At 37.0% G+C, this 25,023-nt stretch overlaps 1 protein-coding gene across 20 annotated transcripts in view; it reads left to right on the top strand.

Moving 5' to 3' along the window:
• The window catches only part of PHKB (phosphorylase kinase regulatory subunit beta), a 199,113-nt gene that overhangs the window by 101,514 nt on the left and 72,576 nt on the right, over positions 1 to 25,023 (top strand). For all 20 annotated transcript variants that reach the window (XR_014805945.1, XR_014805944.1, XR_014805948.1 and 17 more), the window contains 2 exons: positions 302 to 460; positions 14,727 to 14,821. Coding sequence is in view for 9 of the 20 variants with exons in the window: in XM_013998278.3 (XP_013853732.2) it covers positions 302 to 460; positions 14,727 to 14,821 (254 nt within the window). In the remaining 11 variants the exon portion in view is untranslated. The remainder of the gene's footprint in view (positions 1 to 301; positions 461 to 14,726; positions 14,822 to 25,023) is intronic.

The following is a 25,023-nucleotide window of genomic DNA, read 5'->3' as shown; positions in this document are numbered from 1 at the left end:
GAGCTTCTTCTGTGGCTCTAAATATTTGCACACTGTATATTGATTCATTTAAAGGTATTAAAATTAAATGTTAAAGGAGATTATGTACACGTTGGCTAACACATAACATATGCTGTCACATTAGTTTTAAAGTGCAGAGGCTTTTTCCACATTTTTTCACTGGGAATTTCTGAAAAGAGTCAGAATTTCTAATTTTCTATTAGATAACCTTTTTCTCTTTCTGCTTTGCAGTTTCTCAAAGGGAAAATTTGGAGAGGACAATGATTTGATATATTTTAAATGTTTATTTTTAAATCCACAGGTTATCCTGTCATACCAAAGTACTACTATGTGCCAGCCGATTTTGTAGAATATGAAAAAAGAAACCCTGGTAGTCAGAAGCGATTTCCTAGCAACTGTGGCCGTGATGGAAAACTGTTTCTTTGGGGACAAGCCCTTTATATCATTGCAAAACTCCTTGGTAGGTGAAAAAGATTCGGGAAACTTTCTTTTCTTATTATCAAGTCTTTAGAAATAAGTCTGTCTCTGTTGACATTTTTCTTGGATTTGGGTGGTAGTTCATGCTGTTAAGAGGTCTTGAGGAAGTGTCTTAACATGTTAAAGGACATTAATGTGTCTTTTTCACTGCATGATGATGGACAGTTTCTGGGAAGAAAGTCAAATAGGTGTGGGTACCATTATGATCATTTGGGGGTTCCATTCTGTTTACTGGATAGGTTTCTAGCAGAAGGCTATGAGAACTTTGAGTCTCCCCCTCTTTTTTTTTTTTTTTTTTTCCCCTTTGCTTTTTAGGGCCACACTCTTGGCATATGAAAGTTCCCAGGCTAGGAATCGAAACAGAACTACAGCTGCTGGCCACAGCCACAGCCACAGCAATGTGGGATCCTAGCCGCATTTGCACCCTACACCATAGCTCATGGCAATGCTGGATCCTTAACCCACTGAACAAGGCCAGGGATCAACTCCGTATCCTCATGGATCCTAGTCGGGTTCATTAACCCCTGAGCCTTGAAAGGAGCTCCCTTGGCATCTCTTTTATAAATGTAATACAGTTCTGATTTTTTAAAGCTTTTTGTTTGTTTGCTTTGGGTGCGCTCGTAGCATGGGAAAGTTCCTGGGCCAGGGATCGAACCTGTGCCACTGCAGTGACAACAGTGGATCCTTAACTGCTGTGCCACAAGAGAACTCACCTGGTTTAATGTTACAGTCATGCTTGAGCATAGCCTTTAGTAAACCACGTGCCAAAAGGAATTGATTATCTCAAAATTCCCTTGTTTCCAATAAATGCATAGGCAATTTACTCAGGTGGAGGCTTACTGGGACCATTATTCATAATTCTTTAAAGAATTGTTTTGCAGCTTCTCATAAAATTTCAGCTGAAATGCCTTTGGACACATTAAAATGAAGCTAATTTAATGAACACAGAAAAGCATGATGCGTCTTCCTATACCATTCCTGCTAAAGTTTTAAATATTATTAGCATTTCCATCAAAAATGTTATCATATCAGTCAGAATTCTTCTATGCAAACCTTTTGAAACAGGCTCATTATGAATACAGTACCTGCACTAAAAGAACTGCTTGCTGTGTGAAATACTGTTATTGTCATTGTTGTTCTTGGTATCATTGTATAACTGCTAAATTTGTTTGTGCTGTAAGAGTAATCATCTTTGGTTTCTTTTTTTACATTCCCTTAGGGAAGAATATTTCAAAGTCCAGATTTCCAATACAAGTTTTATACAAATAACGTATAAGATCAGACAGAAGCTAACTGAAGAAGAAAAATTAAGTTAATGTTGTTTTCAGCTTGCCCATTTCCTTTCTGTATTTTCTGAGCCTCCGTATATACTTAATGTTAATTTAAGAAACTGTAGAAAAATTTTCATCTTTAAAGGGACAGCTCTTTGATAAGGAGTTGATATTATTTACACAGGTTTAAAAATCTTTTGCTGGAGTTCCCATCAGGGCTCAGTGGTTAACGAATCCGACTAGGAACCATGAGGTTGTGGGTTCGATCCCTGGCCTCGCTCAGTGGGTTGAGGATCCGGCGTTGCTTGAGCTGTGGTGTAGGTTGCAGATGAGGCTCTGATCCCGAGTTGCTGGGGCTCTGGCATAGACCAGCGGCTACAGCTCAGATTCGACCCCTAGCCTGGGAACCTACGTATGCCATAGGAGCGGCCCAAGAAATGCAAAAAGCCAAAAAAATAAATAAATAAATAAAAATCTTTTACTTTAAGATTTTCCTAAGTAAGAAATATATATACATGAAGCAATTTTCTTAGCTCAAGTTAAGCAGCAGGTTAATATTTGGGCATTGTTGCTGCAGCGGCCTGGGTCACTGCTGTGGTGTAGGTGGCATAGGTTCAGTTCCTGGCCCAGGAACTTCTGCATATTGCAGGTGCAGCAAAAAAAAAAAAAAAAAAAAAAAAAAGAGTCAAGCCAAGTTGGTAAGATTATCTCTGGTTAGAATTTTATTTCCATCTCATTAGCATGAATACAAAGAAGCCTTGTTGATACTTAGCTAAATAAAACATATTTTGGTAGAGGACTAGTTAACTTAAGGGCAAGAACTTGAAAATTACAAATGAGCATGATGAAATTTTTCAGTGAGTCTGAGACTGAAAACTGGTACCTGGGATATGGGATTTGACAGCTAAACTTTCTTCATTGTGCTTTTTGCTATGTGTATCCAGCCTGGGGTTGATATAGCTAGAAAGATGCTGTGTGAGCAAAGCCTCTGGATAAAATTGAGAAGGCTAATGAATGGGAATGCAGAATTGACCATAATCTACATAAGCAAATGAGCTTTTTTTTAAAAAAAAGACTGAAAACAGTATCAATCATTAAAACGACATTGGATCTTCCTTATTTCAAAATAAATGTATTGAATATAGATGGATTTTGAGCGTAGGTAACTTTTCCTTATGTTAAGACCAGAGTAAACAGAAACAGCTCAGGTCATGCCTTCATCTCTGTTTCACGACCATTTTGTAAAAGAGTCTTCAAAGAAGCAGTCAGTTTCTGTTTTGCCTGCTCCACTTCTAAAAACACAGTAGAGAACATGCAAAAGGTATGTTGCAAACTACAAAACCACATAATTATCTCCTGCTACAAAAGAGATGTTGTGTATTAATTAGCCCTCTGACCTAGCTATGTGTCATCTGGTTAACAACTTACTGGTTAAAATGAGTAAGATCTCAGAAGATTGAATCCTTTGGTTGCTCTTGACTATTTTATACTTGCCTCTTCCCTCCAAGAGCTATCAAACTTCCATGAATGTTATTAAAATTACAGATCCTGCATTAACTAAGTCTTATTTATTCATTAGAGGAGCCTCAGGTGGATGTCTGATTAACAGCATTTTGTGGGCAGTTAATTTGAATTAACATGAAAATAATAGAACAGTAAATCTTTTAAAATATTCTGTAATATATGGCTTTCACTAATACAGACCAGTTTGTGTCTGGTGAAATCCAATAAGAATATTTTCTTCTGTGTATGTCTTAGTGAATAATCATATAACAAAACTATGTGACTTTTTACTCCCTTGTTAGAACAGAAAGACTCAATACGCTGTTCCCTATTCCAAGGCCAGAACTATCCACCGTGTTCTTAGAATATAGTTAATTATTACAGTATTTTTTTCTTTAGAAAATTTTAGAAAATCAGTGTTTGCTATAAAGTAGGTAAATCATAAACATATTTATTTTAAACCAGATAAGACATTTTTAAGATACATTTGACTTGTCTTAGAATAAAATGATCATTAGTTATACTTTTCATTGTTGTTTAAATTTGGAAGTTTAGAAACTATCCATGTTAGAGATAAGTCTGCAGAGAGCAGTGTGCCTTTTCAAATTTTTTTGCAGAAATAACTATAAAAGTGTTTATCACACAAAAGTCAATGAAAAATCATGATCTTTAGTTTGAAATTTTTCTGAGGTTAAACTAGAGTTAATCTCATTAACTTTAAAACTTCCTCAAAGCCATTATTTAACTTTAATATATTATTCAATTTTTTTTTAAAAAAATTATATCAATTGTTTAGCTTTAAAAAAAAAAAATCTGACTTCTAGAAGTTCCCATCGTGGTTCAGTGGTTAATGAATCCGACCAGGAACCATGAGGTTACGCATTCGATCCCTGGCCTTGCTCAGTGGGTTAAGGATCTGGCGTTGCCGTGAGCTGTGGTGTAGGTCACAGATGCAGCTTGGATCCCGCAGCATCGCTGTGGCCATGGTATAGGCCGGTGGCTACAGCTCTGACTCGACCCCTAGTCTGGGAACCTCCATATGCTGCAGGGGCGGCCCTAGAAAAGACAAAAAAAAAAAAAAAAAAAATCTGACCTCTAGACTTTAGCTTGTCTTGTTGATATATAATACCCACCCCCACCCTTATCCACCAGATTACATTTCAGGATCCCCCCCCCAGCAGATGCCTGAGTACATGGCTAGCACCAAAGTCTGTATGTACTGTGTTTTTTCCTATACATGCATACCTATGATATGGTTTAATTTATAAACTAGGCACCATAAGAGATTAACAGTAATAACTAATTATTATAACAATATGCTATATTAAAAGTGATGTGAATGCGGTCTCTCAAGAAAAAAATCTTATTGAACTGTATTCACCCCACTTCTTGTGATGATGTGAGATGATAAAATGCCTACATGGTAACATGAAGTGTGGTGAATGACGTAGGCCTCGTGCCTTAGCGTTAGGCTCCTTGACCTTGAGGAGATGTCAGAAGAAGGTCTGATGATCCTGGATCATAGAGCCTTGATTGTGTCAATGGCAAATGTCAGGAGCAGACCATACCCATAATTGGAGATCTTGGGATGGTTGGGGATACCAGATGTGAGCCAGACAGGGCCAAACCTCATCATGCTACTCAGAACACAGGCACAAGTTTTCAACCTTATGCATTGTTTATTTCTGGAATTTTCTCTTTAATATTTTTGGACCGTGATGACCACAGGTAACTGAAAGTGCAGAAAGTAAAACCATGGATGGAGGGGACTACTGTATTCTTATATGGATGAATAAGAATTCATCCATATGAGAATTCTCATAAGGATAAGACTTCTTAAAATTCATATTCATTTTTGCCAGTGAGTTTTTAAAATGCAACTAAACTTCCTTACCCTTTACATGAGACATTCATAGTGATGACCTTCATGTAGGTATTACTGTGAGATCTCAACTCATTAAAGTGGAACTTTTACATACTGGATAACTTAAGATAGATGAATAGAAGAAGTTTTTTAGGCTAGATACTTTGAAAACATTATTAATAAACATTAAGAGGCATGTTTTTTTTGATGAAACTTGAATTATTGAGCAATTTTAATTAACTACAACTTTCTCTCCAATGCACACAAACTCCCAAAATATTCAGGTGAAAGAAAAATTTTTTGAATTTCATGAAGAATTTTGAGGATGAGTGTTATTTCATTTCCTAGGAGTATTAACAGAGACTTTTAAAGTGATAAATAGACATAGAAATACTTCAAAGTATGCAAAAATGTTAGGTACATATGAAGTTCCCAACTTTATTTCCTGGGTTCCTAAAATTCTTTAGTAAGTTATTGTTTGGAACTTAATTCGTTTTCCAGTAGAGACTCTTTTTTTTTCTTTTTCTTTTATGGCTTCCCCATGCATATGAGTTCCCAGGGCCAGGGATCAGATCCAAGCCATAATTATGACCTGTGCTGCAGCTGCAGCAGTGTTGGATCCTTTAACCCACTGTGCTGGGGATCGAACCTGCATTCTAGTGCTGCAAAGAAGCCACCAATCCCATTGCACCATAGCAGGAACTCCAAGACTCTATTTTAAATGATTTTAACACCCAACAAACTTGTAACCATATGTTATAGATTATTTCTTTGACATTAGTATGTTTTTCCTCCCCTCCTCCTTCCCTGGTTTTTCTTCCTTTTTCTCTTTTCTTTATGTTTTTCTTGGATTATAGTGGAAAGATCAAGAGTTTGGGGGCCATGAACTTAGGACTTAGACAGTTTAGGACTTGAAAACACGTTCCACTACTTACTACTTATGTGACTTTAATTTTCTTAATTTCTGCAATCATCAGTTTCTTTATTTTTATGTTATAAGGATTAACTGATAAGAAAATATACTAATGTATTTACTTTGAAACAAATACATACTGGAGTTCCCGTCGCGGCTCAGTGGTTAACAAATCCAACTGGGAACCATGAGGTTGCGGGTTCGATCCCTGGTCTCGCTCAGTGGGTTAAGGATCCAGCATTGCCGTGAGCTGTGGTGTAGGTTGCAGACGTGGCTTGAATTTGGCATTGCTGTGGTCTGGTGTAGGCCGGCGGCTACAGCTCGGATTAGACCCCTAGCCTGGGAACCTCCATTTGCCGTGGGAGCGGCCCTAGAAAAGGCAAAAAGACAAAAAAATAAATAAATAAAACAAATACATACTAACATGGTTATTCTGATATACTGCTTCCTAATTCCAGTGTTTATAACTAAGTTAAGTCCATTTGCATTTGATTTAATTGATGATATTTCTTGTCAATTGGCCTCAAGTATAAAAGCCACTGATCAAGCCTGGATATCTGGTTAAAGGCAGTGACCAAGTGCTCCCCAGTGTGTGTGAGGACATAAGAAACCAAGGTCTTGATTTTCATTAGTCTGTTGAATTCAAATGCAGTTGAGACCTTGCTCAGTAGAGCACACAGTTTTGGTGGTGATCAGTTAAAATAAATAGACCAGAGTGTACAAATATGTATCTACATCATAGTTGCTCAGAGATTTCCCAGCTGTCACACTTCAGGAACCTTCAAGCAGAAAGACATCTGACATTTCTGAGCACTCTTATACTTTTCATGATATCCATGGGATTGCTAGTGACCTAAAGTAGGATTTCTAGGCAGCAGACATTATAAACATCTTGAGAGCTCATGTAATACAGTATTACTTTAAAAACTTCACCTAGGAAGATTTTTTCCTTTAGCTTGTTTTATAAATGACTGGCTTTCTCAAAATTAAAATTTTCAGCAGAATTATGACTAGGGCTGGAAAACTTGTATAAAAAAATTTACGATCCCTTCTTCAAAAGTATGAGTAAAACTGAATATGAAAACAATTACTGCCTCAAATCTGAGAAGACTCTATGTATGTATTGTCAGACTGTTGTCCCCAAATGATCCCTGCCTTAAAATGTGTCATAGTCTGTTCTCTGCCCTTTACAAATATTGTCCTAAGTAATCCTCCTAACTTCTTTGCTGTAACTGAGGCTCAGAAGAGTTTAGCAATTCATCCAAGGTCACACAGCCCATGACTGCCAGAGATTTTATTGCTCTATTCAGCAGTCTCCACGATGATTGTGTCACCTGAAACCTCTGTTGCATTAAGCATGACCATTAAAAGTAAAATTTTGCTAACCTATTAGGATATTAATTTGTTTCCTGTTTTCACCTACATTCTGATCGTTAAAAACATATTTCTTAGTAATTTCTGTGTCCTCTGTGAGTTGTCTCCTTATTTGCTTTGCCCGTTTAACCTTGGTTTTTATGGTTTTTCTTATCAGTCTACATGAATGTTTTATGTATTAGCTGTACATAAGACATTCTCTGTGTTTTCCTAGTTTGTTTGCCCCTAAACTTTGTTTGTGCCATTTTTTGGTGAAGTAAATTTAAAACCTTTATATACCTAGATCGGTCATTCTTATTAATCAGTTGAGTTTAAATATTATATAAATTTGGAATTTTTTGGTATAATGTATGAAGTTGAGAATCTCCATTTTCTTTTTTTCCATAGCTCATTTCTTAATATGTGTATTACTAACATGTGTCACTGAAGCTAAGAATTGGTTAGTCTTTGAAACACACAATTTTGCCCCATTAATGATCTGCTAAACCCATTTTATTCTATGTAATTTTGGTGTCATGGTTAAAAAAAAAATTACTTGCTCTGTTAAATTTCCTTTAAATTGTCGTTTCATTAACGAAACAAAAATTCTTTTCAATATTTTCTTTTTACTCTCAACAATTTTTGTTTAAGGTGAATCCAGGGTTTTTTTCATAAATGTTTGTGTGCATAAAAATGCAAATATTAATAAACCTAATCTGTCTTCTAAGGGTTTAAAGATAGCTGTCCTGTTTTTAGAAATGCTCCATTATCTCTGAGGTTTGGTATTGTATGGTGAAATGTAGAAAATCAGTGCTCTTTGATCTTTGTTTCTTTATTTTTTTTTCTTTGTCTTTTTGCCTTTTCTAAGGCTGCTCCCGCGGCATATGGAGGTTCCCAGGCTAGGGGTTGAATCAGAGCTCTAGCCGCCGGCCTACGCCAGAGCCACAGCAACGTGGAGATCCAAGCCGCATCTGCAACCTACACCACAGCTCACGGCAATGCCGGATCCTTAACCCACTGAGCGAAGCCAGGGATCGAACCCGCAACCTCATGGTTCCTAGTCAGATTCGTTAACCACTGGGCCACAACAGGAACTCCCCTGTTTGTTTATTTTGGTTTTAAATGTTCTATAGTTGGTCAGGTATGAGTTTTTTCAGGTCTGTCACTGTTCATCAGAAAACCAGTGCCATCGGATTAGAAAAAAGAAGAGCTCTATTTCTGCTTCCTGAATGATAAAAATAAGTGCAGTAGGAGAAAAATGTCTATTAACTTAACCTTTTAAGGTATTTTTCACTTTTACCGTTATGGCAATTAATGTATCCAGATTCGTTAACCCCCCAATTTATTATTTTATTCAATAACTCTCTTGAGTGCTTACTGTATGCCAGGTGCTGTGCTAGGTAGTAGGGTATGACCATGTGTAAAAAGCATACAGCTTGTGGGTTATAGATGAATGGATGGTATAAATTGGTACATCAACCTAGATCTACAGATGTAGTACAAAGAGAGAAATGAGAAGGAAATGCAAAGAAATAAGCTTTTTCAAAAGATTTGGTTAACTGTTTGATTCATATTACTGTTAATACATTAGCATTTATGCTTTCCAAGGATATATGATTTCTTAATTTACCTGTCATCATTTATAAATAGCAAAATAATAAAAATACAATTTCATTTCTATAGAATGACAGTGAAACATTAATTATGTAAGTAAAATGCTTGTTGGTAGTGAAAATTTTTTCACATCTCAATGATCAGACAAATGAGGTAGGGAAATAATTTGCTGCTATTTAGACTATCACTATACTAATCAACCCGGCATCATAAGCTAAACTAATATTAATAAATTGAAATCATGTCGATATTTGCCACAGTCAAGCCCATGTTGATTTGGTTTAAATTTTGCAAAAGTGCGTTTTTTTTCAGAGAGAGAGAAGAATATTCTTTAATATGCTCCCTGATTGGATAGGAAAAAAATAATATCCAACAATCTAAAGTGTTTCTTGTCTTCTCCTCTTGGTTATCTTCTCCATCTGTTGTATAGAATGGCAGTGTTTTTAAAGGGCAAGATTAGTATGTGGTTAAGAGCCCAGACTCCAGAGAGACACTACCATGTTTGAATATGAGCTCTGGCCGTTCCTAACAGGTGCAAGTGCTTAACCACTCAGTGTCTACATTTCATTATCTAGAAGATGATAGGATGTTGTGAGGGTTAATACACGTGACATGCTTAAACAATGCCAGGAATATAATAAGCACTAAGCAATGCAGTGGCTGCTGTTGCAGAGGCAGGAGTAGCTATGGAGGCTTCTGTGGCTGTGCTGCTGCTGTTCCTTCCTCATTTTCTTATTAATGTATTATTATCACTTTTATGACTATGAAGGACCTCTTCCAAGAGTTACTAATAACACCTTTGGTGATTTTGTCTATTAGATAGCATTGCACATGTGCCCCAGAATAGAAATACAGTGAGAAACATCCCCAAAGCTGCAAAGAATTCACTTGCATTTTTTGTGGTTGACTCTCTGCTCTTTCAGAATTTTTTTACAATATTTATTGATATATATAGTTGGTACACTGTTTTTCAGAAGTATTCACTACCTGAAAAGGGAGTAACCTAAAAAGCTGTGGAAAATGGGATGTCAACTATACTCTGACAATTTTTTAAAAAAATAAATAATAAAATAAAATATGTAAGTATAAATAGATAATATAGCACAGGAAAATCTACTCAGTACTCTGTAATAACCTATCTGGGAAAAGAATCTGAAAAAAAACAGGTGTGTGTATCCTGATTCACTCTGCTGTATTCCTGAAACTAATACAACGTTGTATGTCAACTATACTCTAATAAAATTTTTAAAAATTAAAGAGAAAAAAATAGCTTCTGGCTCTATTAAAAGAAGAAAGGAAAGAAAGAGAAAAGAAAGAGAAAGAAAGCTAAAGTAACTTTCATGAGAGTCACAACCAGGAATTGATAAATCTGGCATTTGAGTCTGGTCTTATTAACTGTTAAGAGCCATGGTTATTTGCTGCTTCTATTCTAGTCCCATGATATATGATCAAAAATTTTTAAAAAAGAAAAGAAAATGGGGTCTGATTTTTTTTTTTTTTTTTTTTTTAGTAAATGTTATTCTTAGGTGAATTTGTATACAACTCATCATGTTTTTACATGATCAGTATAGAACTGAAGATCAGGAATGAAATGAACACATTTTCATAGCCTAAGTGCAGTAAAAATGAAAGCATGTGGACTCACTTTAGGAGAAGTTGGTTTTTTTTGTTTTTTTTTTTTTATTATACAGTTAACTTTCACAAGCCTAAGCACAACTAAGACAACTTTAAAATGTATAAGTGCTGGGTCAAGAGGTATGCTTGGAAAAAAAAAAAAAGAGGTATGCTTGCTTTAAATTTGCATAGATACTGCTAACTTGCACTCCAAAGAGGTTATGCAGAATTACATTTCAGTATTTCCCATGGCTGCCCCTTCCAGACATAGTCACATCCTGGCCCAGGGATTATCTCTGCTACAGTGAGCTTCAGGTGTCAGTGGGTTTCTCTGAGGTGTGACTGACTTAGTACTTTCTTCCCACCTTCCCCTCCCAAACATTCTAAATTGCCTTCCTGTTGTATCCTGGGATTTTATCCAAAGTCACCACATGGAACTACCACATGGAAAGGGCTTCTGTGTTTACAGTACAACAGCAGTTGAAGACATTGCCCACATGCTGGTCCGTGCCCCATAAGAAATGTTCCATCTCAGAAAGCTCTTAGAAGTTAGCATTGGGAAACACTTTGTCTTCCCTCAATGAAATGGTTTTCTTCCTTGAGAATGCAAACACTTTATTTTTAGAACAACTTTATTGAGCTAAAATTATACCTTTCATCTATTTAAAGTTTAGAATTCAGTGGTTTTTAGCATATTCACAGTGTTGTGCAGCCATAACCATAATCAATTTTAGAATAGTTTTCATCACTCCACCACCAAAAAACCTATACCCTTTAGCAGTCACTCACTCCCACTTACCCTTAATCATTTCACCCTTCCACCTCGCACTAAACAATCATTAATATACTTTTTATTTCTATGTATTTGCCTCTTCTGGACATTTTCCATGCCTCAAGTGATAAAATGTATGGCCTTTATGACTGACTTTTTTCACTCAGCCTGTCTTCAGCATTCATCCAGGTACTAGCACTTTATTCCTTTTTATGGTAGAATAACATTCCATTATGTGGATATGCCACCTTTAATTTATCCATTCATCAGGTGATGGACATTTGGGTTGTTGCTTTAGCTATTATGAATAATGCTGCTATATACTTTCATGAGCAAGCTGTTGTTTGACGTATGTTTTCATCTCCCTTGGGTATAATATGGGGGTGGAATTGCTGAGTCATATGGTAACTCTGAGGTTAACATTTGGAGCAATTCTAGACTATTTTCCAAAGTGGCTGTACCATTTTTCCCTCCAACCAGCAATATATGGGGAGTGTAATTTTTCTATGTCCTTTCCAACCTTTATTCTTTTTTTTTTTTTTTTTTGTCTTTTGTCTTTATAGGGCCACACCCATGGCATATGGAGGTTCTCAGGCTAGGGGTCAAATCGGAGCTACAGCTGCTGGCCTATGCCACAGCAATGTGGGATCTAAGCCGTGTCTGCAACCTACACCACAGCTCACAGCAATGCCAGATCCTTAACCCACTGAACAAGGCCAGGGATCAAACCCACCTCCTCATGGATACTAGTCAGGTTCATTAACTGCTAAGCCATGATGGAGACACCAAACGTTTATTCTTATCTGTTTTTTAATATTAGCCATTCTAATGGATATGAGGTGTTATTATTTGATTTAATAAGCATTTTCCAAATGACTAATGTTGAATATCTTTTCATGTGCTTATTGGTAATTTATATATCTTCTTTGGAGAAATATTTATTCAGAGACTGTGGCCATTTTTAAATTGGGTTATTTGTCTTTTTATAATTAAGTTGTAAGAATTCTTTATATGTTTAAGATACAAGTCTCTTATAAGGTATGTGATTTGCAAATATTTTCTACCATTCTGTGCACATTTTGCTCTCTTGGTGGTGTCCTTTGAGACATAAAAGGTTATAATTTTGACAGAAATCCAATTTATCAATTTATCTCATTTTTTCTTTTGTTATATTTTGATATTATAATTTTGTTAAATGCAAGGTCATAATGATTTACTCATATTTTCTTCTAACAGTTTTATATTTTTAGCTCTTACATTTAACTTTTTGATCTATTTTGCATTAATTTTTTTAGGTGGTGTGAGGAAGAAGCCCAACTTCATTCTTTTGCATTTGGATATTCATTTATCCCAGTACTTTTTTGTGGGGGAAATATCTAATTTTTTTTCCTATTGAATTGTTTTGACACCCTTGTCAAAAATCAGTTGACCTAAAGTAAGGATTTATTTCTGGACTCTCAATTATATTCCACTGATATCTGTCTTTATGCCAATACCATATTGTCATAAGTACTATAGCTTCTTCCTATCAAGCTGGATCCCTTTTATTACTTTTTCTTATCTAATAATTTCTCTGACTGGAACCGCCAATACAATGTTGAATAGAAGTGGCAAGAGCAGACATCATTGTCATAGTTCCTGATCTTTGGGGCAAAGCATTCCATCTTTTAGCACTGACTATGACATTAGCCAGGGGTTTTTTATAGATGCCCTTTATCAGGTGGAGGAAGTTCCTGTTTACCCCTGGTTTTTTTTTTAATGTTTTTTTTATCATGAAAGGACATTAAATTTTGTGAAGAGGTTTTCTGTGTCTAATGAGATGATCTTTAGTTTTTAATGTCCTTTTTCAGTCGAGGTGGAGTATTACAACAATTGATTTTGTGATGTTAAGCCATTCTTGCATTTGTGGGCTGAGTCCATTTGGTCATGGTGTATAATCATTTTTATATGTTGCTGGATTTAGTTTGCTAGTATTTTTGCTGAGGAGTTCTGTGCCTGTATTCAGAAGAGATTTTGATTTTGTGATTTTGATTTTCTTTCTTTGTGATGTCTTTGATTTTGGCATTAGGGTAATACTGGCCTCATAGAATGAATTGAGAAGTGTTCCCTCTGCTATTTTTTGGAAAATTTTGTGAAAAATGGATTTTTCATCTTTAATTATGTGGTAGAATTCATCAATGAAATCACCTGGTCCTGGACATAGATTTGTGTGTGTGTGTGTGTAGAAAGTTTCAGTCACTACTTGTTATATATCTGTTCATATTTTCTATTCCGCCATGAGTAAGTTTTGGTAATGTATATAGTTCTAGGAATTTGTCCATGTCTAGGTTAGTGAAATTGTTGACAAAAATTTGTTCAGAGCATTCTCTTATAATCCTTAAGATCAGTGGTAATGTTCCTAGTTTCATTCCTGGGTTAGTAATTTGAGTCTTCTTTCATTTTTTCTTGGTCAGTCTAGCTAAAGGTTTGCCAGCTACTGAGTTTTTAAGATCTACTTGTTTTCATTTATTTTCTATATTATTTTTCTATAGTCTCTTCCATTAGTTTTTCACTCTAATTACCTTCCTCATGCCTGTTTTTTATTTAGTTTGCTCTTTTTCATCTGGTGTCTTGTGTGGAGTATAAGTTATTGGCTTTTGAATTTTCTGTGTTTTGGGGGGTTGTTTCTGTTTGTGTGTGTGTTTTTTTTTTTTTTTTTTTTCCCAGCCACACCTATGGTATATGAAAGTTCCTGGGCCAAGGATCAAATCTGTGACCTACACCACAGCTGCAGCAATGCTGGATCTTTAACCCACTGCACTCGGCCAGAGATTGAACCCACACCTCTGCAATGACCTGAGCCACTACAGTCAGATCCTCAACCCACTGCACCACAGCAAGAACTCCAAGAATTTTCAATTTTAATATACACATTTATAGCTATGAATTTCCCTCTGAGCATTGCTTTACCTATGTCTCCTAAGTTTTGGTATGTTGTGTCTTCTTCAATCATCTCATCAGAAGGTACATTAGAAAATATTTTCTAATTCCTCTTCTGATTTTTTTTCCTGACTCACTGGTATTGGTTATGTAGGAATGTGTTGTTTAATTTCAGTATATTTGTACATTTCTAAAACTTCTCTCTGTTATTAATTTCTAATTTCCTTGTGTCATGGTCAAAGTATATACTTTGTATGATTTTAATCCTTTTAAATTTATTGCTGCTTATTTTATGGCATAGCATATGAAAGATGTTCCATGCACATTGAGAAGGATGTATATTCTGCTCTTGTTACATCTGTTAGGTTTAATTGGTTTACAGTGTTGTTCAGATGCATTTTTGATCATGTCATTTCTTTTTTTCAGCTGATGAATTAATCAGTCCTAAAGACATTGATCCTGTTCAGCGTTATATCCCACTACAGAATCAGCGTAATGTGAGCATGAGGTTTTCCAATCAGGTAAAGAGTTATTTTGTAATTTAGACTCATCCAGATATTTAAAGCCTAATTGAAGAAGAAATTTTATTTTATTTTATTTTATTGGGTTTTTTGTCTTTGTAGGGCCGCACCATGGCATATGGAGATTCCCAGGCTAGGGGTCTAATCAGAGCTGCAGCTGCTGGCCTACACCACAGCCACAGCAACGCAGGATCCGAGCCACATCTGCGACCTATACCACAGCTCACAGCAATGCTGAATCCTTAACCCACTGAGTGAGGCCTGGGATCAAACCCACAACCTTATGGTTCCTAGTCGGATTCATTTCCATTGCACCATGATGGGAACTCCAAAATTTTATTCTTAATGGGTTTTTATTGTGCATTCTGAAGGCAATGCTTTTCTGTCTTTAGGTTAGTTAAGATTTACCTGTGGAAAAGGACTATTTGTTAACAAGGAATCAGATCTGTCCAACAAGATGTCTCAGGCTAAACATCTTCACTGTCACAGTGGTTAAGTGAAAGATGTCACATGTCTTTAAGAAGATGCAGTATGTACACGTAGCACAAGGACAGATGAGACAGAACTATTACTTATGGGAATGGGGTCCTGTGAAAGGCCCTGGGCTTGATCTATCCAGTGCTGTGTCTGATTGATTGACAGGAGTTGTTCGTAGTTCTTGGTGACATGTTGGGTGAAAGAATAGTTTTAAATTTTTTTATATGTAATAGCTATAGATTCAGACTGTGTTGTGACAACAGAATAAGTGTTTGCAGGATCAGCAAGATTGATGTTAACTTGAGCAAACCCTCAAGTATTAAATGATACCAGTAATGAGGACTGTCAAAATGAAAATGTTGTGTATTGTGGAAACTGCCTGAGGAGAAAGGGAATGAGCCTGTGTGTGTGCCTGGGATTCCAAGCAGTTAGAATTTATTTAATAAGAATAGCATCAGCACTTACAGAAAATATGCTTACAAAATTGAAATGCTCTTTTCACTTTACAAATATGCGTGTAACACACACACACAAATACAAATAAATGATTGTTTTAGTGAGAGAAAGGAAGAGCCAAACCAGCCTCATTAGTAGGTTCTATCATACTGTTTCTCCTTTTTGTTGGTCCTCAACCCAACGTGTAGTTACTCTGAGAGGTTTATAGATGAGAAACTTTTTGGGAGACTTGTAAATAAATGTGAAGATTTTCTCAGGAACATAAAATCCCTATGTTAATATGTGATAAAAATTTTACCACTGGCTTATTAGTTCCCATATGAGGCAGAGATTTGGCCTTTATCTACCATTCATCTCTGTGCAGCATAAGTATACATTCTGTCCGTATTGGAGACAGGTAATTTCACTTGAAGAAATGGTAACATAGGAATATATTTAACTTCATATTACCCAGTGCTGTGACTCTGAGCCATTTTAAGACTAGTGTGTATCATTTACATAGCATTTCACATGTGTCACCCACTTCTCAAATCTCAAAGGCTTTTCCTAGAAAATAAGGTGACCTCATTGGTCACAGATTTGAAATGTAGGGGCAGAAACGAGAGAATATCAAAGCGCATGGCTAACGAAATCAGCAATTTAAACATTTCCTTCATGCTTGACATAAAAGGAGGGGGATGGGTTACGTACAGTTTCTGACATGCAACATACTTGCAGTTCATTCTCTCTCACTCAGGAAAGCTTGTCCGAGTGCAAGTGAGTGAGAGTGAATTTTATAGAGAATTTACTCTCGGTGTATTTTTTCTATTGAAATCATTTTCTAATGTTGCAACTAAATTACCTGTGGCATGCTTCCCAGGTGGCACCATATCCTAGCGAAGAACCTTTTCTAGGCTCTGCACAGGGGCTTCTCACCTGCAGCCATGTGGGAATTACATCTGTGTAGAGTTGTGTACAGTTTCTGAGAGGGAAATGATAGGAAAGTTTGGCAGAAAAAACTTACTGGGAGGTGTTATTGCCTAACTCTGCTGTCATCTTGGTTGTGATATAAAATGGTGAGGTGTCATTGCCACTTTCTCTTGCCCACGTCCATTGTTGGGGCTGGATGACATGGCTCGATGAAATACAGAGGTCAGACATGGCCCTCTGCTTGAAATGCTGGGTCAGTGGCCTCTCAGTCATGAATGACCAGGTCACATCGTACAGATCTGTGGGGATTGACCAGGTACTTTAAATCCTGCCAAATGTCAGAAAAAAATAGAGTAGTAAAGCTGAGACATTTCCCGAAAGCCAGAAAAATCCTTGACTTCCAAAGGTGTATCAGGTGTCCCCATGACCACCCTCAGCCTCGGTGGATTCACTAGGCCGCACAGAACTCAGAAGTTGTTATACTTACACTTACAGTTTATTCTAGGAAAAGGATACAGGATAAAATTAGTGAAGGCACACGAGGCAAGTCCTGAGGAAACCAGGCACAAGCTTCCAAGAGCTCTCTCCCAGTGGAGTCATGTGAGATACAGTTACCCAGCAGTGAGGTATGACAACACATGAAGTGTTGCCAGCCAGAGAAGCTTGCTCAGGCTCGAGTGTCCAGGGTTTTTATTGGGATCAAGCATGTAGCACCTGCACGACTGACCTTGGTTATTCACGCTCTTCCCCTCCCCAGAGAAAAAGCAGATGTTCACCGTAAATCACATTGTTACCATAAACCATCTGGACAAACTGGTATAGTATGGCCCAAAGCCTCAGGTGTGCAGATACACTCTTATCTGACAGAATATTCCAAGAAGCCAGACAAGGACCCATCCCGAAAACATGCCTTTCTTGGGCATTTTCAGGGTTTGAATAACCCAGGCCTACTGAATCAACTTATTCCTTCACAGAAAGATTATGGTGGAAGGAAGTTTCTAGAATCCAGAAGGCAGGGAGTGCCCCCGGACTGTAGAAAGGTCCTCTCCTTCAAATACGCGTAGGGCTATTAGAACATTACAAATACAAAACATTGAGGACTGAATTGAGAGCTCTTGGTTTTCTTAATATCAGCAAGTTAATTTTAGGAAAAGGGAACTACTTTTGTACCTAAAGCTAAGACTGAGGTTGGAAAAGTACGGATCATCTGAGATGACCCTTCTCACTTCTCTCACTAGAAAAGTGCTATTTTCTCTTGATGTTACTTAGAGAATAAAACAAGTCTCCTTTTATAAATAATGTTTAGAGGAGTAGAAAGAAAAGTGCTGCAAGCAGTAGGGAACATGCTTTATAGTTTTGTGAGATTTTGACCAAACCAAAATAAAACAAAACAAGAAAACATCTGGAGACCTTCGAATGTAAGTTATTGGAGACCAGAGACCATGCTTTTATTCATTTTTATAGATTTCATTATTTATCATAAGTACCCTAACACCTATTGTATAGGAGGTCCTCAGTGTTTAACTTGAATGTTTGAATGTGCTTGAAGATACATGTGGGAGGAAGATATGTCATGGGAAATAGTGGACTTATCCGGGTATCCCTAAATCTTTCTCTAATCCTGATCTCTTACCTAATATTTAAACTTGAATTTCCAGCTACCTGGTGATCATCTCCCCACAAATCTAGGATTTCTGGATGTATACTTAACGCCAACCCACTGAGTTGTGTACATTAAATATGTACAGATTTTTCGTATGACAATCATATCTCAATAAAGTGGTTTGAAAGAAAAATGAAACCAAACATTTCTAATACCAAATTTATATTCTCTCTTCAAAGCTGCTCTTCTTTCCATAGTCCTTATCTTGGATAAGAACACCATCTTCAGTAGCCCCTTCTCATGCCAGTCAGTAGCTCTAATATTCACGTGATTATTGTATTGGCTCTGCCTTCACGGCAGATCCCTTCATATGTATCCCTGCTTCCATGTACCACTCAGATTTCATTACTACTCGATGGCATAGTTTAAATAATCTCTCTGTCTCCAGTCTGTCCTCCTGGGGCTTGAGAACACATGGTCTTGAATGACTTGATTTTTTCTTTTTTTCTTTTTGGGCCACCCACAGCACATGAGGTTCCCCGGCCAGGGGTCAGATCCAAGCACTAGCTGCAGCAACACCGGATCCTTAACCCACTCTCCAGAGCCAGGGATCTAACCTCGTGGGTACTAGTTCGTTTTCTCTGAGCCACAATGGGAACTCCTTAACCTCTCAGTATTTAATAGTTATTTTTAATTCTTTTATTTATCACCTTTATAATTTTAAACAATGTAATACAGTAACATTTTGGGGAACTTGTCTTTATTTTTGGTGTTCTAAAATTTCACAAGTTTTGTTTTCATTCTGGTTGTATTTGGTGGGCCCTTTTCATTTGTGACTTTCTGCAGCTGTGGAAATTTTTCTTCAATTATTTCTTTAATAATTTCCTTGCCTTGCTTTCCTTTCCTTTCCTTTCCTTTCCTTTCCTTTCCTTTCCTTTCCTTTCCTTTCCTTTCCTTTCCTTTCCTTTCCTTTCCTTTTCTTTTGTTTGTCTTTTTAGAGCTGCACCTGTGGGATATGGAGGTTCCCAGGTCAAATCAGCGCTGTAGGTGCCTGGCGTACCCACAGGCAGATCCCAGCCACGTCTGTGACCTACACTACAGCTTACGGCAGCGCCGGATCCTCAACCCACTGAGAGATAGTTCCAGGCCAGGGATAGAGTCTGTGTCCTCATGGGTACTAGTCAGATTCATTTCTGCTGAGCCACAACCAGAACTCTTCCTTTATTTTCTTTATTCTTTCTACTGAAGATCTTTTGTTAATCAGATTTTAAGCCTACTAGAATGATCCTTTGAATCTCTTCCTTTTTTTCAAATGGCTTCTGATTCTTTGGTATTTTTGTTTGTTTTGGGTTTTTGTTTGTTCTCTACATTCAGGATATCTTCCTTTACTTTTTGTTGCAGCTCTTTTATTGAACTTTTTTTCAAAGTCATATTTTAATGTCTAATGGCTCGTTTTTGTTTTCTGATTATCCTTTTCATAGCTTCCTGGTTTTTTAAGAGCATTGTCACAATTATTATAAATTTAGAGGGTAAAAAAATTGAGATATCAATTGAATAAAAAATTGTTCTAACTTTTTATTTTTAAATAGTACAGCTCCATAAGAAATTGCAGCGAAATGCCCAGACAGGCCACTGTTAACACCTTGTATAACTATCATATAATGTGAAAAGCAGAAAATTGGCGTTGGTATAATCCATGGAGTTTATTCAGATTTTACCAGTATTAATTTGTGTGTGTGTGTGTGTCTCCAATTCCATACAATGTGTAGCTTTTTGTAAGTACTACCATCACCATCATGATACTTAATTGCAACATTTTCCTTGTGTTACCCCTTTATAACAAATCTCCTTCCTCACACCCTTCCTTAACCCCCGGGGACCACTCATCTGTCTTCCATTTTTATAGTTTTGTTATTTCACAAATGTTCTATAAATGGGAGAACACATCGTATAACCTTTGAGGAATGTCTTTTTTTCACTCAGCATAATGCCTGTGAGTTCAATCCAGGTTTTTCATGTATCAAATTTGTTCCTTTTTATTGCTGAGTAGTATTTATAGTATGACAATACCATCGTTTAACCATTTGCCTATTGAAGGACATCTTATGGGTTATTTGAATATTTTAGAATTTCATTTTTATTTATTTATAATATTTTTTGGTATATTGCTTTCTTACATTTTCCTCTAGGAATTACCATGTACACACCAAGTCTGTTGATATATTTTACACCTTGAATGAGTGTAGAAACATTCCTTCCGTTTAGTTTTCTTTCCCATTTTCACTTTTTTTGGTCATGCCTGTGTTATGCGGAAGTTCTTGGGCAAGGGATCAAACCTGTGCTTCAGCATTTATCTGAGCCACAGCACTTGTGAACACTGGATCCTTAACTGCACCACAAGTGAACTCCCCCATTTTCACTTTTTAAACATAATTTCTTAAGTTATTTCTCTGTGTTCATTAAGCAGTACATCAGATGGTATGAAAAATTTTGCTTCAACCATAACATTTTTTTTTTTTTTTTTTGTCTTTTTCTGCCTTTTCTAGGGCCGCTTCCTTGGCATATGGAGGTTCCCAGGCTAGGGGTCTAATCAGAGCCGTAGCCGCCAGCCTACGCCACAGCCACAGCAATGCCGAATCCGAGCCATGTCTGTAACCTACACCACAGCTCACGGCAAGGCCGGAATCTTAACCCACGGAGCAAGGCCAGGGATCGAACCTGCAATCTCATGGTCCCTAGTCGGATTCATTTCTGCTGTGCCATGATGAGAACTCCTCAGCCATAAAATTTGATTAAAGAAAGTCATGAGGTAAAAGATAGTCCACTGTGGTTATTTCAGTTTCTACATTTCATTGTTCTTTCCTTTCGGAATGTCCCTGTCTTCTTCTGTTATCATTTCATTCTGTTTGCATAGCTTTCTTTAGACTTTACTTATGAATAGGTCATTAGCAATGAAATTCTTAGTTTTCCTTTGTTTGTTAATGTCTATTTCCCTTTCATTCCTGAAGGATACTTTTGTTAGATACAGAATTCCTGATTGACAGTTTTCTTTCAGCACTAAGAATTATTGTGTACTTCCTCTGGCCGCCATAGTTTCAGATGAGCAGTCCCTTGTCAAATCGAATATGTGTTCTTCTACAGATAATATTCCATTTATTTTAGCCTAAGTCTCTTTAAGCCATGAGGTGGAAAGCCAGGAGATAACAAAATCAGCTGATGCAGGTGAATCAGCTCACTTACTGGCTTCCCAGGAGTTGGGTAGGCTTTTCCTTGCTGTGAAACTGCTGCTGTAGGCTGATCAAAACTCCATGATGTTATGCTGTTGTGAAATGGGACTTGGGATGGCCCTTGGACCCTTACTGCTGCTACCATAGGTGAATTGGTAGCCCACTGAGGCCTAATTTTTGGAGCAGGAGTCAAGATACTTCACTGGGGCTTCTTTGCTGATGCTGCAGTCATGTTGGCCCACAAGGTGACCTGATTGTAAAGCAAAGGTTAGATGGACCCACTAGGACTTTAAAGCTGCTGAAGACTGATTGGCCAGCTAGCACCTCAGTGGAGGAGCTAGGATTGGGTCTCCCCACTTGGTCACTGTTGTGGTTCCTGCTTCCCAGTCTTTTGGCCAGAGAGAACAGACTTTTATTGCTTTTGTGTTTTCTTCTCTTTCTTTCTTTTCTTTTTTTCTTTCTTTTTTTTTTCCTTTCTTTTTTTTTTTTTTTTTTTTTAATCTATGCCTGTTGTTTCAGGCTGCAGATCTCTCTGGTGCTCAGCCCAGTGTGTGTGGGATCATATGAATCTCACCACATTTCCATTCTTCAGGTTCTGAGGTTTGTTTTTAGGTGGCGAGTCTATTGCCTTCTTTCCAGCTCTCTAAGTCCTTTACCCATTATCCATTTAATTATTTCCAGGATAAATCATTGTATTTTTTGAGCTGGAGGGGAAACTGAGTACAGGCATCTTGTCCCTTCTTGCCCTTTTTTTCATGGGTAAGTTATCTTCGTAAATCTTTCTGTGAGTAAAAAGAAGTCTGTTCCTCGAATAGTCTTTTTTTTCCCTCCAGAGTAATTTTTACAGTAATATCTGCTATCATATTTTGAGCATCTATTTTTTAATAAAAGCTTTCTGGAGATGTAATGTACAACCTATATAAATCACTAACTTAAAGTATATAATTCAGTACTTTTTAGTATATTCACCACGGTCAATTTTAGAAAATTTTCATGACCTCCAAAAGAAATCCAGTACTTTTTAACAGTCTTTCTTCACTTTCCTCAATCTTTTTCTCTCTTTCCACACCAGCCCTAGGTAACTACTAATGTACTTCTTGTCTATATGGATTTTCCTATTGGGGCTGTATCATATAAGTGTTTTCATAATGTGGTATTTTGTGACTGGCTTTTTTCAGTTCGCATAATGTTTTCAAAGTTCATCAATGTTGTTAACATGTATTGGTACTTCATTCCTTTCTATGCATGACTAACATTCCATTGCATGTCTATACCACATTTTATTTATCCATTCATCTGGTAATGGACATTTGGGTTGTTTCCACTTTTTGGCTATTGTGACTAATGTTGCTGTGAAATTTTGTGTACAGGTTTTTGTGGATACATTTTCATTTTTCTTGGATACAGTAGAATTGCTGAGTCATATACTAACTCTATGTTTAGCATTTTGAAGAATTGCAGGCTGTTTTTCAAAGTGATTGCACCATTTTGCACCCCTACTACCAATAGTGTATGAGGGTTCCAATTTCTCTACCTCCTTGTCAATGATTATAGCCATTCTGTGTGTAAGAAGTGGTATATCCTTGTGATTTTGATCTTTTTTCCGTGGTTACTCCAGTTACTGATGTCATTCAGCATCTTTTCATGTGTTTGTTGGAGGCAAATGTTTGTTAAGATACTGTGGTCATTTTTTAAATTGAGTTCTTTGTCTTTTTATTACTGTGTTGTAAGAGTTCTTTATGTGTTCTGTATATGAATCCCCTCTGTGATTTGCAAATATTTTCTCCCATTTGGTGAGCTATCATTCCAATTTCTTGATGGTGTCATTTGAAGCACAAGTGTTTTCTATTTTGATGAAGTCTATTTTATTATTATTTTTTGTTTGGTTGCTTTGCTTGTCATGTCATATCTAAGAAACCATTGTCTAATCCAGAGTCACAAAGATTTATGCCTATGTTTTCTTCTAAGAATTCTATAGGTTTAGCTTTATCATGTAGGTCTGTCGTCCATTTTGAGTTAATTTTTGTATATGGTGTGTGGTAGGTGTTTAATTCCATTCTTTGCATGTGGCCGTCCAGTTGTCACAACACCATTTGTTGAATTTCCTGAGTGATGTTTTTCTTTTTTATTATTGTGGTGAAATATGCATTACTTGATATGTATCCTTTTAACCATTCATTAGTGTACAATTCACTGGCAATAAATACATTTGCAGTATTTATATAACCATCACTCCTATCTATACCCCAAACTTTTTTGTTTTCTGCAACAAAAACTCTGTACCCTTTGAACAATGACTCCTTTTACTCACATTCCTCCATTTCCTCGTAACCTCTATTCTACTTTCTGTCTCTATGAATCTCTCTATTTAAGGCACCTCAGATAAGTGGAATCCTGCAATATTTGCCTTTCTATGTTTGGCTTATTTGACTAAGTGTAGTATCCAAGGTAATTTTTTTATTTGATTAATGTGGGTGTTTCTCTTTCTTCCTGTTGGTTTTTTTTTTTTTGTCACATACTTGGTGATCTTCATTGATTCAATCATTTATTAGGTGATAGGTGGTCTGACTATTCTCAGTGTATTAAGTGGTCTTCTCCCACTGCCCCACCCCTGATCCCAACATGAGGTGAGGAAGATAAGATTGGGAGTATTGTCTCTCAAGAATCTGGTGGGAAACGAAGAAGACCTTGTTACCCTTGCCAAATGCCAGAATTTGAAGGGTTGTATTTTGAGGAAGCTGTTGCCAACACTAGAGGCGTTAACTCACCCCAGCCGACTTATTCAATATATTAAGAGAAAAGCTGTGTTTTATTGCTGGCTGTGGTTCCCTGTGTGGGCCTCTGGCCAGCCACTGTGGCCTTTAATCAGTTCTCTCTCATGCCCCATTTCTCCCATCTGCCCTCCATTGTACTGCAAGCCAGGTACCTCTCCGGGGCCCCTCTCTCTTGTGCATCAGCTCCCAAACCTGTGGCAGCATCATGGGGATACTTTAAGTGGTAGAGTTTGGTTATTCAGAGTTTAGTTGTTTAGCCTTGCTCTACTTTATTCACTAAGGCACTTCTATTTGCCATCTAGAAATGTGCTGAAATGTCTTATTTGATGGCTTGCTTTCTTTTTCTCTTTATTGCTATGACTTTAGTACTTTTTTTTTAAGCATCTATATGGTCATTTCTCTAGAGTCTGGAGAGGAATGTGAATTGAGTATATGTGCTCAAGCCACTCTAGAACTGGAAACCCAGGCTTCACTCCCCATGCTTGAGTCTTAACTCATTGTTTCTCATAAGTATCTTTTTCTCCAGCCACCCTCTATGCTTCTTCAGATCATGGTTGATGAACCTAATGCTGGGAATTGAGCAAAGTAGATGTTCATTGAACAGTTCATTGATAGCCCCAAGTAGATGCAAACCAAATAAATTTAATGCCAAAATTATTCCAATTGTCTGGTAAAGGAACACGTGAAAGAAAATAATTTACACCAAACTGTTAATCTGCCCTTTATTCTTTTTTTTAGTCTTTTTAGGGCCGCACC

Source organism: Sus scrofa, chromosome 6 (assembly GCF_054392235.1).
Source record: "Sus scrofa isolate SSC_HxYL_T2T_F1_AM1 chromosome 6, Sscrofa_HxYL_maternal_Yorkshire_Landrace_v2.0, whole genome shotgun sequence".
Classification (NCBI taxonomy): Eukaryota; Metazoa; Chordata; class Mammalia; order Artiodactyla; family Suidae; genus Sus; species Sus scrofa.
Note: the sequence above shows the minus strand (reverse complement) of the source record. Positions and strands in the feature narration are given on the sequence as shown.